Below are 16,196 nucleotides of genomic sequence, written 5' to 3'. Positions count from 1 at the left end.
TTGTCCTCTCCACAACCTTTGTAGGACAAGCCAGGCTCCTTCTCTGATCCTGTCAGGGTCCTCAGAGTCCACCATATAACCTTGGCACGGTTTTCATTCAGTGCATTGCCAAGTGTCCAGTTTTCATAGCAGAAAAGCCTCCAGTTGAAATGCTAACGGTGCCACTTTGTGGCTATTAACAACTGCCAGCAAGGAGCACTGAAACCTTCCCTACAGGATGACAAAATCTCATGTAGTGTACTTAGAAGCCCCTGCCAACAGCAAAGGCTCAAAGTTTATCAAGTTATAGAAATAATTGCGATGATGATGATGGTGATAGCCATCAGAAAGTTCATAATGTGATACTAATAAAACATACAAAGATGTATCACAACTGTATATCTTTGTTTACTTTTGGCACGTGGCCCTGGAGAGCCTGAAAAGCAATTTGACGATATGTTTTCCACAGATACAGTTCTGTTGTCATTACAATAATAAAATGATGGATTGAAGCCTTTAATAAGGAAGTTCCCTCCCACAAGGAAGAGAATTGCCCTAAATAATGCAAACAAGAACACGTTTACCATAAAGGCTTACTTCATTTACATAATAAGTCAGTGGAAAACAAAGTGGCACATTCTGAGATGAACTAGCTCAGGGACTATAATTATTCTGTGCCATTTCTACTTATTACAGGGCATCTCCCCCATTAAAACTACAGTTCTAGCAACCCACACGAGACGATAATTACTACCCTTTGCAAGTAGTAACATTTTCTTCTTGTGGCCTCAGACTTCAGAGTTCACCCTTTTGGAATGTTTGTTTTTAGTCACCCACAAAATGCCCAAAATGGATGAAAACTCAACTTGATATTTCTCCCTTGTTGCAGCCTGTGTCACTCTTTGTGTGGAGTTGAGGCCATAGGGGATAATGTATTGTATACATACTTGTGTATGCAAGTACATGTGATTGGGCACACACAAAGGCCAGAGGAGTATTTTGATTGACTTGCTCTGTCTCAGTCTCTCTTATTCCCTTGAGACAGGGTCTCTCGCTGAACCTGGAGCTATGACAGAGGCCAGTAAGCCCCAGAAATCCTCCCATTCACCAGGCCCTGGCCAGCTTTTTCAGTGAGTGCTAGGACTAGAGCTCGGATCTGCAAACTTGCAAGCAGGTGTTTTTCCCCACTGAGCCTTCTCCCCAGTCCACTGCTTCAACCTAGGTAGCATTTAGAAACACCATGCTAGTCAGGAAACCTCAACAGGCCCTATAGTTATACACACATGTGACAGGAAAGCAAGATGGGGAATAAATGAAAGCCCAAGGAAAGCTAGGGGGAGAAGTAAATGTATGGTTTTTTCCTCCCATTTCCCTGGTGAAAAACAGTCTGCAAAGCATTGAAAGCCAGGACTCTTCTTCCCTCAATAGGAAGCTGTTTTCACCATGGAATTTTTCCCTCTTGACTCACACTGTATACCTTCTTTCAGATACTGTATATTCACCCTGCTGCTAGGCCTGTCCTTGCTAATGTGAGGAAATCACTCATCTTTGTAAGGCCTGTATAACTTAGATGTTTGATAAGATGGAGGTTGCTCTTCAATTGTGAGTTGTAAAGTCAATGCAATGAATTGTAGAACTTTTTATCCTCTCTCTTTTATTTTAGGGATACTGCTTCACTATATAACTCAGGCCCAGGATGGCCTGGAACTCACTGAAGAACCCCAGGTTGCCTTCAAACCAGCCATCCTGCTGCCTAGGCCACCCCATATGTTCACCCACACTTTAGTATTTTTGTTTCAAACAAAACTGCATGTGAATGAGCAAACAAGCTAAGAATTCTGAAATGATTTCTATCAAAAAACAAACAAACAAACAAACTAAGTGACTTGGGGAATTATGCTGCTGTGAGAGGAGTAATTCTACTAGAAGAATATCAATGTGTTATTAAGTCACAGTCCAAGATATAATTACATTTGAGGTAGTCTCACAGAGTAGAGCCCAGTTAACAGAGCATTGGATGCTACACACAGTAAGCCCTATAGGAAGGGGAGGCAGTTTTTATAATTCCAAGTCACTTGACAAAAGTCCCTGGGATTAAAGAGACTTTTAAAGTAGGGACCAGTAAGCTCCTCAAGAGGAGCCAGGGCTGAACCTTTTTAGGCTTTTTTGTTTGTTTGTTTGTTTTGTTTTGTTTTGTTTTGTTTGCAGAGAGACTAAAGAGGCCATTGTAATAATTTTGCCTAGAAGGCCAAGGTGGTAAATCTTGGAAATGTAAAGAAGGCATAAAATATGAAGTATCTGTGGTCTAAATGATTGGATTTGGGTGTGGATGGGAAGATGAATCATAGAATTCAAACATTAGAAGTTTGTTCCAATAACTGAAATACAAAAATAAAATAAAATAATAACAAACAAAACAAAGCAAAAAAAAAAAAAAAAAAAAAAACTCCCAGCAGTCTTAGCAAGGAGGGTTAGGTGATAGTGTTAGGATAGTGTTACTATTTGTTATTATTTTAACCTGTTCTGGAAACCATTCTGGTTTCCTTTTCTGCTGCTGTGATAAACACCATGCATCTAAGCAATAAGGGGACAAAAGCGGGTTTCATCTTATAATTCTAGGTCATAGTCCATTGTTGAGAGAATTGGGGCAGGAGATCAAGGCAGGAGTGTGAAGGTAAGACCTTGAAACAGAAACTATGGAAAAATGCTGCTTCCTGACTCACTACCAGATTATGCTTAGTAAGCTTTCTTTATAGATCCCAGAACTATCTGTCTATGGAAGGTACCACCCACAGCAGGTTAGGGGCTCCCACATTAGTCAGCAATCAATGGATACAGACCATTGATGTAGGCATTCCTTCAGTTGAGGGTCACTCTTTGAGGTAACTCTATGTTGTGTCAAACTGATAATAAAAACTAACCAGCACATTGATTTTAAAGTAACATAAGCAATGTTTACCTTTAAAATGCTGACTACTTGGGGGGAACCAAAACCATTCTTCGACAGGGTCTTAAAATACTGAAAGTCTTCCATACCAGTTAGCAAAGAACTACCTGTGCAACCTGAATTTTTTTCATATACACTACAGTTACACAAACACACACACACACACACACACACACACACACATACACACACACCCCACACACACAGTTGTTGTTGGAGGTTACTTGTCCCACCAGGTCCCACGGTCTCATCAGTCCCAAATAAACACACAGATGCTATACTAATTATTAAACTGTCGACCAATAGCTAGGGCTTCTTTTGGCTAGCTCTGTCTTAATCATTAACCCATTAATATTAATCTACATATTCTCATGTGGTCTTATCTTACCGGAGAATGCCTGGTGTGTCCTTTCTTCCCAGTCCTTACATGGTGACTCTTTCTGGAGGGCTCTCTCTGACTACCTTTCCCAGAATTCTCCTTGTCTCCTAATTTGGCCTATCTTCCTGCCTCATTAGTCAAACATGTTTTATTGATCAACCAATAAGAGAAATATATATACAGAAGGATATTCCCCATCACACACTTTCACTCATGTATACACACACACACACATACAACAGAAATGTACTCAGTAATCATGAGCTCCTTCCTTTTTAAAGAGCAGCCGTATTTTGGACATTAGACTATACAAAGAGGCAAATGAAAATCCTCTTGGTCTCTATTGTCCGTCTGTGCAGCTTGGTATCATTTAAGGTCACTTGTTCAAAGGAAAGAAAGGAAACCCATCAGCACCAAGGACAGGAGAGCTGTAACCCCTGCTACCTCAGGGGAAGAAGCTATCAACATCAGGAAATGGCAGAGGTTTCCGAGTGTTTAAAAGGATAGTGTCTGCAGCATGACCCTGCTTCAAACTACATAGAAATAAAAACTGACCAAGAATAACAAGTACTTCCTTACTTTCCTATCTGATGAGTCAGAGTCATTGTCTGGCTTGGGGTCCCTTGTTTAAATCACAGTGTAGTTGGCCAAACTTACTGGGTGTAGACAAATATAGCATATTTTTAAATCATATGTGGACTCCTATGGAAATTTTCCATAAGATGGCACTTGTATCATGGCTCAAACACACACACACACACACACACACACACACACACACACACACACTGGGGGGTATCAGATCCTGTGATACTTAACTAAAACTTAATGTTATTAACTTAAAATTTTTGATTTTCAAGACCACAAATATTCTGTGATATAGTGGGAAGAGAAAAGAATTCAAATACAAACCTAATCCTAATTGTCCACTCTACCATGCATCAGCTGTTTGAATTTGAGCTACTTACTTTGTGTCTTTGGGCTCGTTTTCTCACACACATGATAAAATAACTATGTGATAATGAAGGGGTCTTGTAGTAACTAAGTCGATAATATATGTGTGCAGAGGATTAGCTGGAGTCTGTAGGAAGGAGGATCTTGATGGATTATTAACATATTTTGTAAAATATTATTGGCATGAACTTTCTAAGTCTGAAACACTTGCCTAGCATATGCATAAACACATGGATTATTAGTGTTCAACTGGTCACTTAAGAGTAAGAAGTCATGATATAAAACTTTAGCAGTTAGTTCTGAATGTTCAGTTGAAAAGCATGAACTCAAAAATCAAATGAAAAACCAAATGCTGCTATTTGGAAATGACTTTCATTAATAAGGTCACATCTTGGTGACGAATGAGAATCTCTTACACACTAACTGTGAGGTAGCCTAGTATATGATCTGCCATTTCTTTTGGCTCTCGAGCTAGTGATCACTCATCAGTGCTCACATGTATAATATATCTTTAGGGCATGTCCCTCATTGTATACAGTATGGCTCTTTGAGTAATGACATAAGTTGCAGAATTAAAATAAATCATATTTATAAATAATTTTCTGAGTAATCTATGATATACTTTCATTAGTTTGTATGCTCAAATTATCAATCTTCATCTCAAGATACTGCTACTTCTTAGCTAACAGAATAATATACTCATGGTCAAAACAGCCAGTATTCTCACAAAGTTTTGAGCAGAATTTTTCAAACAAATACCTTTTTAAATTATAGCACATTATTTAAAAGAACAGCAGAGTTTCAACTGATCAAAGTACAGAGAATAATTGGAAGTGAAGTTCTCAATCATAAACGATACATCCATATCATTCATGCCCTTTCCCCACAAGGCCCAGTGCAGTGGTTTGAATGAGAATGCCCCATAGGCTCATAGATTTGGTCACCAGGGAGTGGCACTATTTGAAAGGATTAGGAGGTTCACCCTTGGGGTGGACTTTGAAGATTGAAAAGCCCATGCCAAACTTTCTCTCTCTCTCTCTCTCTCTCTCTCTCTCTCTCTCTCTCTCTCTCTCTCTCTCTCTCTCTCTCTCACTCTCTCTCTCTGCATATGAAGCAGGATATGGCTCCCAGCTAATTCTCTAGCACCCATCCACCTGCTGTCTTGCTCCCCACCATGATGATAATGTGACAATGAACTAAACCTCTGAAACTGTAAGCAAGGCCCCAATAAAATGTTAAAAAAAAAAACGTTGTCGTGGTCATGGTGTGATGGGAGATGTCATTCTGTAAATATGTTTCTCGTATTGGTTACTGAATAAAGCACTATTGACAAATAGGAAGGCAAGATAGGAGGGACTAGGAGAGAAGGAAGATTCTGGGAGATGTAGTAGAGGAAATTCAAGATATAGAGACTTGAGAGAGAAGAGGTCCAGATCCTCTCTCTGGTAAGATAAGACCACATGGAAACACTTATATTAATAGAAATGGGTTAATATTTAAGACAGATTCAGCCAATAAGAAACGCTAGTAACAGGCCAATAGCATTATATCAAATACAGCGTCTCTGTGTGTTATATAGGGCTGACAGAGCTGTGGGACCAGGCTGGCCAGAAAACTACTCGAAACAATGGTACCTCTTCACAACAATGGCCAAGACTCATGGAAAATTGCAAAAGATGTGGAGGGTGGAAAGATTGTAAAAGCAGAGGGTGGGGAGGACTGCAGCAAAACAGCATCTTCTGGACATGACAGGACCATGTATCAGTGAACTTACAGCAACTGTGGTTCTCTATACAAAACCTGCACAATTAAAAACCAGTCAACATCCCAGAATAGAACAGGAAGGGGCACCTGAGCCCCACCACCAACAAGGGCTATTAACAGTCGAAGACTGCTGAGAGAGCATCAGTTTTTTTACGAGTGTTGCCCCTAGTAGGTTTCATTTTCTCCACTGGATGACAATATATCAATTCATGTATATAGGCAGTGTTAAATGGAATCAGTAAGTTTTAAAGAGAAAAATTTAAAAGATGACATAATTTGGTGAGGGGACATAGTGGGATCTAAAAGGAATTGGAAGGAGGAAGTGGTGGAGAATTTAACCAAATACATAGTCTGTATATATGAAATTCTCAAAGAATGAATAAAATATTGTACTAAAGTGAATAATTGTCCTTAAAATCATAAAGTTAAGACCATTGTCCATGCTGTTAATAAACACAAAATGTCTGAGTACAGTTAGCTGGACCTGACTCCCTACTCAAGGGGCAGATATACATTTGGAAGCAGAACACAAGTAGGGAATGTGCAAAGTCTTCCTCAAGTAGAATGAAAGATAAATATATGTCATGAGGCATAAATTATAGACATTTTTCAAGAGTAATACAATCAGTAGCTTTAACTGTCTCATCAAAGACATTCTTAAATAAAAATATTTGGTATAAATATGAAGAGATGAAGTATTAGTATTTGAAATAACTGTGTGTATCATAACAACTCCGTTATAAAGTATATGTTATCATATAATTATTACAAAAATAAGTATAAGCTTATTTGATAAAGGTGCTAGCCACAAAAACCTGAAATATAGATATTTATACAACACTAATTCTGGTGACCCATGAGGGTAGAATGTTTTTGCATCTCCTAGTGCCTTCAGTTTTTTTCTTCAACGTTGCCAAATTTATATTATAAAAATAACACACTTTTTTGTTAGCTTCGGTCCTGTGTTGTTTTTAGTCTGTTGTAAATGGAATTTTTTTTCCTGGATTCTTTCTCTATGTTATTAAGATATAGAAAGGTACTGATTTTTACATTTTAATTTGTGTCTGCTATTTTGCTGGAATTGTTTATTAGATGAAGCGTGTTCTGGTGGGGTCTTTAGGGCCTTTTTAGTTTAAAGGTCTTACAATATCTTTTGATGGAAGATAAGAAGAAGATAATCTCTCTTGTTTATTTTCTGTCTCTATCCTTTATATTTCTTTCTCATGCCATATTGCTGTTTCTAAGATTTCAGTACTACATAACGGGGAAAGTGAGTACCCTTGACTCTTTCCTGGATTTTAGAAAATTACTTTTGTTGTTGTTGGTTTGGTTTGGTTTTGTTTGTGTAATGTTGACTATAGCATTTATTAGGTCATATGTTGCCTTCATTATATTGAGATGTAATATATATCTTATGATATAATATGTTCAAGCTGGTTTTAAACTAATTTTGTAGCTAATGCTAAACTTGACCTTCTAATATTTCTGACTCTACTTCCTTGGTGTTGTGATTGCTGGTGTGCACCATCATACCCACTTCATGTTGTGCTAAGGATCAAACCCAGGGCTTTGTACATACTAGACAGCACTCGGATAATTAAGCTATATCCCCTGGCCTATTTTTTTTATTATTTCTAACTTCTCCAGGGATTTTATCATGAAAGGTTGAACTCTGTCAAAGACCCTTCCTGCATCTATTGAGGTCATGTGATTTCTGTTCTTCAGTCTACTGACATGCTTGCTATATTACATTTATTTATTTGTGAAAGAGAATTGTTTTTAACTATTAGATAAAAATAATCAGATCAATGAGGTATTGTGGTGATGACAAATGAAGCTAGAAAAGATTAAACAGACTCACTAAGCAATCTCTAAGAATACTAAGAAATCACCATGCTTCTCCGTCTTTTTCTCAGATACAAGTTGAATTTCTACAGTGGTAATTGTCAACAAGTACTATTTTAAGTCCTTCCAAATGTAAAAGTCTCTACCTTCCCAGGACATAGTCGAGTACCTGATACACACATACAATATTGATGATACTACAGGCCTAAGGGAAGGTCATCAACAGAAAGCAATAATGAGGAGAAAGAAGGGAAAGGTAATCATCAATATCCTCTTCCATGCAGCTCCTTTCAGTGTTCATCAGGCCACTGAGGCAAAAGTTGGGTAGGGGAACCCCAAACAGGAACAGAAAGCAGAACTGAAACAATGTACATACATCCAAACTCCCCAGCTCACTGATGCCCTCACCCCACAACTGAGGAAGGAAATGTGGAAGGCCTACAGGAACAAGTGGCCATGAGGTCCACGCTGGAACAAGACACAGACAGCAGCAATGCTGACCAGCCGTTAAGAGAATAGCTGGGTGCAGATAACTGACCACTAGTTTACTAAAGAGACCCAATTACTGCAGTCACAAGTTAGGTCAATCTGAAAGGCATAACCACTATGGGGAGTGTGGTTTTCAGATACTGAGGTAGTGGGGAAAGAGTCTTCATTCTATTAAGTTCCTTTAAATTCTTTCCTTGTTCCAGAGATCTTGTGTGCTTTCAAGAGTTACGACATTGAAACCTGGCAATTTTGGTAGGCATACTTGCTAATTTTATCTGTCAGTGTGGATGGGTTATGGTAAGCAGATATTTAGTCAAGCACATGCTTGGATATTTCTCTGATGGTACTATTTTATTGTGTTTATGGTGAGATTAGTATATAAATCAGTGTGTATTGACTCTTCCCCCACATCCTCCCCAGGCTTGAGTAGGCCTCATCAGATCCATGTTTCAGGCATGACTGTAACAAAGATTTCTCCTCTGCAAGGAGGAATGCAACCAGCCAGCCTGCCTGTGAAACTCTGCTGCTAGCACTGAAGTCAGGATTCATGCTAACCTGATAATCATGAGCCAGGCACCATTGTAGCCCTTTGTGACGGGCTCCCTGAGCCCCTAAGGATCGATGTACCCAGATGTCCTGTCACATCCTTCCTCAGCTCTTCCGATTCACTTACTTCAAGTAGAAGAAATCAAATATTCCTACTAAGGCAACATTTGAAGATTTTGAAAACTGAATAGAAAGAACCAAGAATAGAAGCTGGGTATGGTAGTACATGTGTGTGATTCCTGCATTCAGGAGGTTGAGGCAGGAGGATCAGGAGTTTGAGGTCATCCTCAGTTACATGGTAAGCTTGAGGCCAGCCTGGGCTACATGAGGCCTGGTCTCAAAAAGATTTAAAAAAAATACTAATTAAAAGTACTAAAAGAATTACATTTTCAGGGGGATGAGAGGGTGGTCGGGGTGCATGTGAAGAGGGTGAGAGAGAGGGAAAGAGGGAGGGAGGGAGGGGGAACTGGGATTGATATGTAAAATAAAAAATAAAATAAAATCAGTCATAGAGTAAAGAAAAAGAAAAGAATTACATTTTCAATTGGAAAAGTGTTGTGTTGGTAGAATGATAGACAATTATCTGTGCCGATTCCATGGTGGTAGCCTTGCTCCTTGTTTAGTGCCCCTTAGTCTTGACTCATCCCTTATTGTGATAGCAATGATGTGTTTTACATTTTATGCTTTTCTTATTCTTAAATGTACAGCAAGGCTCCAACAAAACACTTTACTATAGGTGGAAAATGATGTGATGGCAATGATGACAGGGTTTTAATGGTGCCAGTGTAATCTCACACGTGAGAAATGACTGACTCTTCCCCGGATTTCTTATTTCCTGCTGTATCAAAGCTGGGGATGGAAAGTGTCTCTGGCCTTTGATTTTATCTCCTTGAGTTTATTTCTTCATCTCTACTTTCTGTTGCAGCTTGAAATTTCTATCGTGCCCATTCCTTGACCTGTTGCTTTGGCTGTCTGGAGGGCTTTTTCTCATTACCTTTGTGACTAATCATGGCACTCATCACCTATTCTCCAACCTTCCTCTCAAATTGAAAATGGAAAACCCTTATCCTTTTTATAGGCTCTTCTACTGGGAGTAAAGGAGGATGCTGTCAAGCTGGAAGAATACATACAGAATACTAAGAATACAAATGGAAAAAAGATGAGCCAAATTGCCCTAAAGTCAAGAATTCACAAAACAGACAGTATTACAACTGAGATAGGAGGACATGTCTATAAAAAAGATAGTAAAAATGGAAAACATGGGTGATGTTCCCGACAGACTCTCTCAAACAGTAAAATGCATGGGAGCTCATATTCCAGGAAGCGACACCAGCAATGTGTGGCACAAACAGGAGCCTGGAGCAGAGCATAAAGCCAGAATTGTATGGTGAGGAACAACAGACTCTAGGCCCAAGAGTTTGGCCTTTATTCTACAATCAGTCAGTGTTATAAAGAGGGTGCAGAGATTATTCATCAGTTAAGATCACTGGCTGCTCTTCCAGAGGTGTTAGGTTCAATTCCTAGAACCCATACGTTATTTCGCAAACATCTGTAACTTCAGTTACAGGAGATCTCATGTTCCCGTCTGGCTTCCTCAGGTACAGGTACATAAATGCGACACAGACATACAGTCAGACACAACACCTATAACTTAAAATAATGTTTCCATGTTATAAGAGATTTCTAAGCAGGTAAAGGACAAAGCAACTGATTATATCTTACAGGGGCTACTCCATAAAACATCCTTTCTATGTATATAAAGCTCTCCAGGACTAGCCTGGTTTCCTGGACCAACGTAATGACAGGCAAAAGACACCATTTTAAGTTTGATAAAAAGCGAAACCTGAAACAGAAGCCAAGCCTTAACTATAATGATAATTTTATTATTAAAAGGCACAAGAGAGTTGAGAAAGGCAGTGTATGCCTGTAATTTCAGAACCCAAGTGGGGACAGGAGTAGGAGGCAGAAAGATGTGAAGTTTGAGGACACACTAGCTCACCTTTGTGGGGAAGTCAAGACAGGAACTTCAAATAGCTAGTCACAGCACACCCACAGTCAAGAGCAGAAGAAATGAATACACATGTGTTCACTTGCTTGTACTCAGATCAATTTCTCCAATCATATATTGTTCAGGATTCCCTGCCTGAGGAGTGTTGCTGCCCACAATGTGCTGTGTCTTTCCTATCAATTAATTAACTAGGATAATACCCCACACCACAGACAAGCCTATACACCAACCTAGTGTAGACAATCGGTCTTCCCAGGTGACTTTAAGTTGTGACATTTAAACAGTTAAAGCTAGCTATGACATTTTCCTAGCCTGCACAAAATCTGAGTTTAATCCCAAAAGAGGACAGAGTAGGTAAAGAGATAACATAAATGTATTTTGCGTGCTCTATTAAAAAGATTAACATAGAGCTTTTAACCCCACAGCAGTTCCAGTTCATATAGAGACCAGAAACAGACAACTATGAGTGTGCAATAAATAGATGTATGTGAGTTTTTCTTTAAAATGTAATAAATCTCAGTTATAGTTAAAGAAATTTACTCTGTGATAATAAATAGACATATAGAACCTATGACCTGAAATATAAACTAAATCTTAACCAATAGGTAAAGATTGATGAGTTGAACCAGACAGATTTTGCAAACCACTAAAAATGGAAACTGATACACTATTCTAAAGAGTGAAGTGTCTGACGAAGGAAATTACAATGAAGAAATACAAGTAGAAGTACATTCTACTTCTTCATTCTCTTCTTGTAGCCTCCTTTTCATCATTCCCAAAGGGATTTTAGAGGTTATCTATTCCAACAGTCTTCTCTCAGTTTGACTTTTAGTGACAGGGTGCTAAACAGACAACCCCACAACCGTAAAATGAGTAAATGCTCCTGATGAAAAGAGGTCAGAGAAAGAAGGGGTTTGGGTCCCCCCAACATACCTAGCTGTCTTCCCTTGGGACTGGCTCCCCCAAAGAGTCCTCCATTTCCTCAGCAATGTATAAAACACACTTGTGTTTTGCAAAGGCAGAAACTATGCTGCCTAAAGGCCTGAAGCAGTTGCCCCAGGAAAGGATTTCCATTTCTTGGTACATCTAGTAAAATTAAAATATTTCCTTTCCTTCATCAGTTCCGAGTTTTGTTTATTAAAAATCATTTCCTGTAAATCATTCTGGAAAGCCATGGCATGCCTCTGCATCCCACATTCCAAATCAAACTTAACACAGGTTAATGCCAATTTAAAAGATCTGAATTTCTCTGCTTAGAAACACACCAGCTCTTACTTAACCAATATTAACCACCACAGCATGTGAGAAACTTGGCTCAGGAATTAGTTGTGAGCTGTCGGAAGTTACAGTTAGAGCCTGGCACTCCTTCTAATTCCAATGTCTTTTACATGCACGCCTGCCTCTAACCTGACTCCTAGAAATACAGAATTGTTAGGACTCCTTTGTCACAGGACCTAGGTCCTTTTCCATTCAGACTTGTAAAATAATGCTCTGTGCCTGAAGCCAAGCATGAAGAATCCACAAAGCTTTTCATGAAACTCTGGACTCAGGTTACAAGTAAGAGACCTGAACTCATCAACCCCAGAACTGGGCACAGACCTTCAGCCCCTACGATGAGCCCACGTGTTCAGCGGCAGAAGGCTGGGCACAGGGTTAGTGGTGTCCAGCCAGCTACAGGTGAACAAAAAATTTCAAGTACTGGGGGCCTGACCTCCAGAACTGGGAAAGACTACATTTCCGTTGGTGGGGGAGGGGCGGTATTAAGTAAGTGGTCATGGGAGGAGAAATCTGAATGCCTGGCTGGCTTCTGTAAACTGTGAGTCAAAGACTGAGCAGGTCCTAGGCATTAAGAAGTCCGGGTTTCAGGGTGGACTCTGGCGTCTGGCCTCTGAGAAAAGACGATCTAGTGGTTGGGATATGGGACCTTGAGCTCCCAACCCCTATTACCTTCTGTTCGAAGTAATAAACTGAATAGTTATTGGCCTCATCCGGTTGGAACGTGGGGAAGATTTGCAAGTTTAGGCTGGCAAGGGCCCTTAGGGCTGGATTGACAGCTGTGGTAGCCATAGGTGCCAGCAAAGGCAGGAGCAGGAAAGCCAGGCCGCCCATGACTCAGGCTGGCCAACAGGGCGGGTGGCAGGGAGAGAAGGCCACCGGCAAAAGCGCGCGCCTGCCCAGCCCATAGCTCCAGGCTGCAGGCTCCCTTGAAAATCCAAACACCAGGCAGCTCGGTCCCCTCTCACATCATCTATCTTCCTTCCAGCCTGCCTTCCCTTTGGCTGTCAGCCCTTATGCAGCCAGGGCTCACCCCATCCGCCCCAGCATTATCTATGGCTTCAGGAAGCCTATTGCTCCTTCAGTCGTGCATTAAATTTGCCTCTTTGAGCGGGCTGGTGGTTGAGCATGCCTTTAATCCCAGCACTCGGCAGGCAGACAGATCTCTCTGAGTTCACAGCCAGCCTGGTCTACAGAGTGAGTTCTAGGACAGCCAAAGCTACACAGAGAAGCCCTGTCTCAAAAATCAAAAAAAAAAAAAAAAAAAAAAAAAAAAAAGATTGCCTCATTGTTGTCACTGCCAAGCCGCTAGCCCCTCCATCTCGGCGCACTGCAACAACATCTCTGCTCTCGGCAAATCCTACATAATGGCACCAATAAAAACTCCAAGGCAATTTACTGGCAGTCATCACCGGGCATGGTAGCTTAATGTAACATCCCATCACTCAACCACCACAGGAACCGTGTGCACCATGTATGAGTATGATTGTCGTTTCTACCCACAAAAGAGGAAGTAGACTAAGAGAAGTGAAGGAGACTCAGCATCGCGGCTTGCAGATAGCAGGGACTGGCACAAGGCTAGACAGATCCCTCTGCCCTCCTGCAGGCTGTTCTGGCTCTGAGACTCCATTACGCCTGCCTAACCTGAACCATGGTGCTCTGCTCTTGGGTCACCCCATCCTCTTCATTGCCCGCATAACCCATCCTTTCTGAGGTAGCTGATTCTTCCACACAGACCCTGCCAAACCTCTATCTTCCTTGGTGGATGAAGGCAGATCCTTCCTCCAACAGTGCCCCCTCCTTCATTCCTGATGGCATGTGCTTCTAGATCTATTTCCTCCTCTTGCCATCCCTTAATCCTTCAGCCCCTCCTGTCCAAGAGGGTTCTCACCCCTTCTGGTCTCTTCCCTGAGTCCTTCCCTCTAGCATGTCACCTGGTCCAGAGTTGCACTTCACAGATGAAACAGCTGTTCCATCAATAGGGCAAGAACATCCCTCAGATCCTGGGTCTAGGTCAACTAGACAGAAAATGATCAAGGTGTCCTTCTTTTCTATACTGTCACCCTCAGCAAGCACCTCATCTTGGTTCTTTGTGGGGAGAGGGGTACACTCAAATCTCCACTTGTCAAGAATCTAGATCACTTATCATGTTGCCTGGATTGGGCTGTTGTGATTTTCCACTGAACTTAATCACAGGACATTGTAACACCACAAAATGCAGTGAAACATCTCCTGTTCTGTAGACACACTCTTCCTTACCTCCACTGGTGGAGAAGCAGTCCTGTTTCCTCTTTGTAGTCTGAACCAACCACTCCTGCTAACACTGTAACTCGCTTATTAGTGTGTTGACTCAAGAGCACCAGGACCTCAAAGTATCTATGGGATGGGTGGTCTTAGTTTTCAGTTCAATGGGATCTTGGCTGTGCCTCCTGGTAGAAGCACCCCCACTTCTGAAAACAGTATTTCTAGACCATGAGAATATAAGGTCACAGAAGCAAGAAACAAAAAATTTAGCTAATTGATTGAATTTTTTCACCTCATCATTCCTATTTCCATCCCTTGGTTTCTAAACTCACAAGTCCTGGCTATGGGGGAAACAATACAATAAATTGGATTACAATTCAAAGAATACACTGCCTTCTGTAGAACCTTCCCCAGTCCTCTAGATCACTGACATCCAACTGGCACTGTAAATGTCATTATGAAACCTTCTACTGTTTTATCAAGCTAGCTGCTTTGGAACTGTAAGGAATATGGTAAGACCAGTGGATTCCATGAGCATGAAACCACTGCTACACTCTTTTGGCTATGAAATCAATTCCTTAGTCAAAAACAATGCTGCATAGAACACTGTAATAGAGGTTAAGGCAATCTGTAAACGAATTAATGGCAACTTTGACAGAAGCATTATGTGTAGGAAAGGTACATTTATACCCAGAATAAGTATCTACTCCAAGATAAAGCATTGACCTTTCTGTGATGGATGTGGCCCTATGCCACCAGGCCATTGGCTGGTCACGTGAAGGACTGGTTCCTTGTTGGTGGTTCAATATTGCTCTCTCGGTTGACAGAGCTGGCACTCAGCAGCATCTATAGCCAGGTCATCCTTGGTGAATGGAAGTCCATGTTGTTGAGCCCATTCTTAACCTCTACTTCTGCCACTAAGATCATTTTGTTTATGGGCCTATTAAACAATGACAGGGGCAGCCGGGCAAATTTACTACTTTCTATGCACACAAAAGATCTTACTATATACTTGATTATTGGAGTCCTCCCCTGATTTTTGGTGAACCTTTAATATGGGACACAAGAGTCTTCACATCTGCTGCTCACTGTGAGATATGTAGCTATGTACCCCCTCCGCAGATGTCTTTCTCACCAGTTTTCAGCATTATTATTTCCAAGTCCCCAGCCAGCCAGTCAAACAATTGGTTACAGCCTATAAATCAGTATTTAGTCATAAATCTGCCCATGTTTTCTTCTAAACAAAATGTATGGCTATGTGCACTACCCAAACTAAGAGGCTCCCTGGAGATTGTAATATCCAAAAAAAGATAAGGAGGATGAGAATAAATGTGTGAAACAAGGCAAAGAAAGCACTGGATAATGCCAGAAAGATCATCACAATAGGAGAGCAGTGTGTGCTCCTCTCATTTGGAATAGCTGGAGGGTGAAATGAGAGGGATGGAAGAGCTTTCTCTCCCTTTTCCTTTCATATTATGCCATGTTACATGCACAGGCATGTTAGTAGAATGTGGCAATTGTGAAAAAAAAAATGTTGAAATGTATTGGCGAGCACCATGGAAGGCAGGTGCTAGAATGCCTGGGAACACTGAACAACTGCAATGAAACGAAAGCTCAAAAAGGTCCCCTTCCCAGGTCACCAGAGCATCCCATTGACCTAACAAACAGTCTCCTCAAACGGGCTATTACTCTCCCCTTAGACTTTGGAGGAGGAGGAGGGAGAAGAGGGAGTAGAGAAGGAAGAGGATAAGAAGGAAAAGGATGAA

At 40.8% G+C, this 16,196-nt stretch overlaps 1 protein-coding gene across 1 annotated transcript in view; it reads right to left on the bottom strand.

Moving 5' to 3' along the window:
- The window catches only part of LOC127227910 (lysosomal Pro-X carboxypeptidase-like), a 78,599-nt gene extending 65,523 nt beyond the window's left edge, over window positions 1-13,076 (bottom strand). Inside the window, exon 1 of the mRNA XM_051192260.1 lies at window positions 12,859-13,076. Within this exon, the coding sequence (XP_051048217.1) occupies window positions 12,859-13,020 (162 nt within the window). The 5' untranslated portion in view covers window positions 13,021-13,076. The remainder of the gene's footprint in view (window positions 1-12,858) is intronic.
- Between the last annotated feature and the right edge of the window lie 3,120 nt (window positions 13,077-16,196).

The sequence above is a fragment of the Phodopus roborovskii genome, unplaced genomic scaffold (assembly GCF_943737965.1).
Source record: "Phodopus roborovskii unplaced genomic scaffold, PHOROB, whole genome shotgun sequence".
NCBI lineage: Eukaryota > Metazoa > Chordata > Mammalia > Rodentia > Cricetidae > Phodopus > Phodopus roborovskii.
The sequence above is the reverse complement of the archived record's forward strand: the minus strand, read 5'-3'. Positions and strand labels throughout refer to the sequence as shown.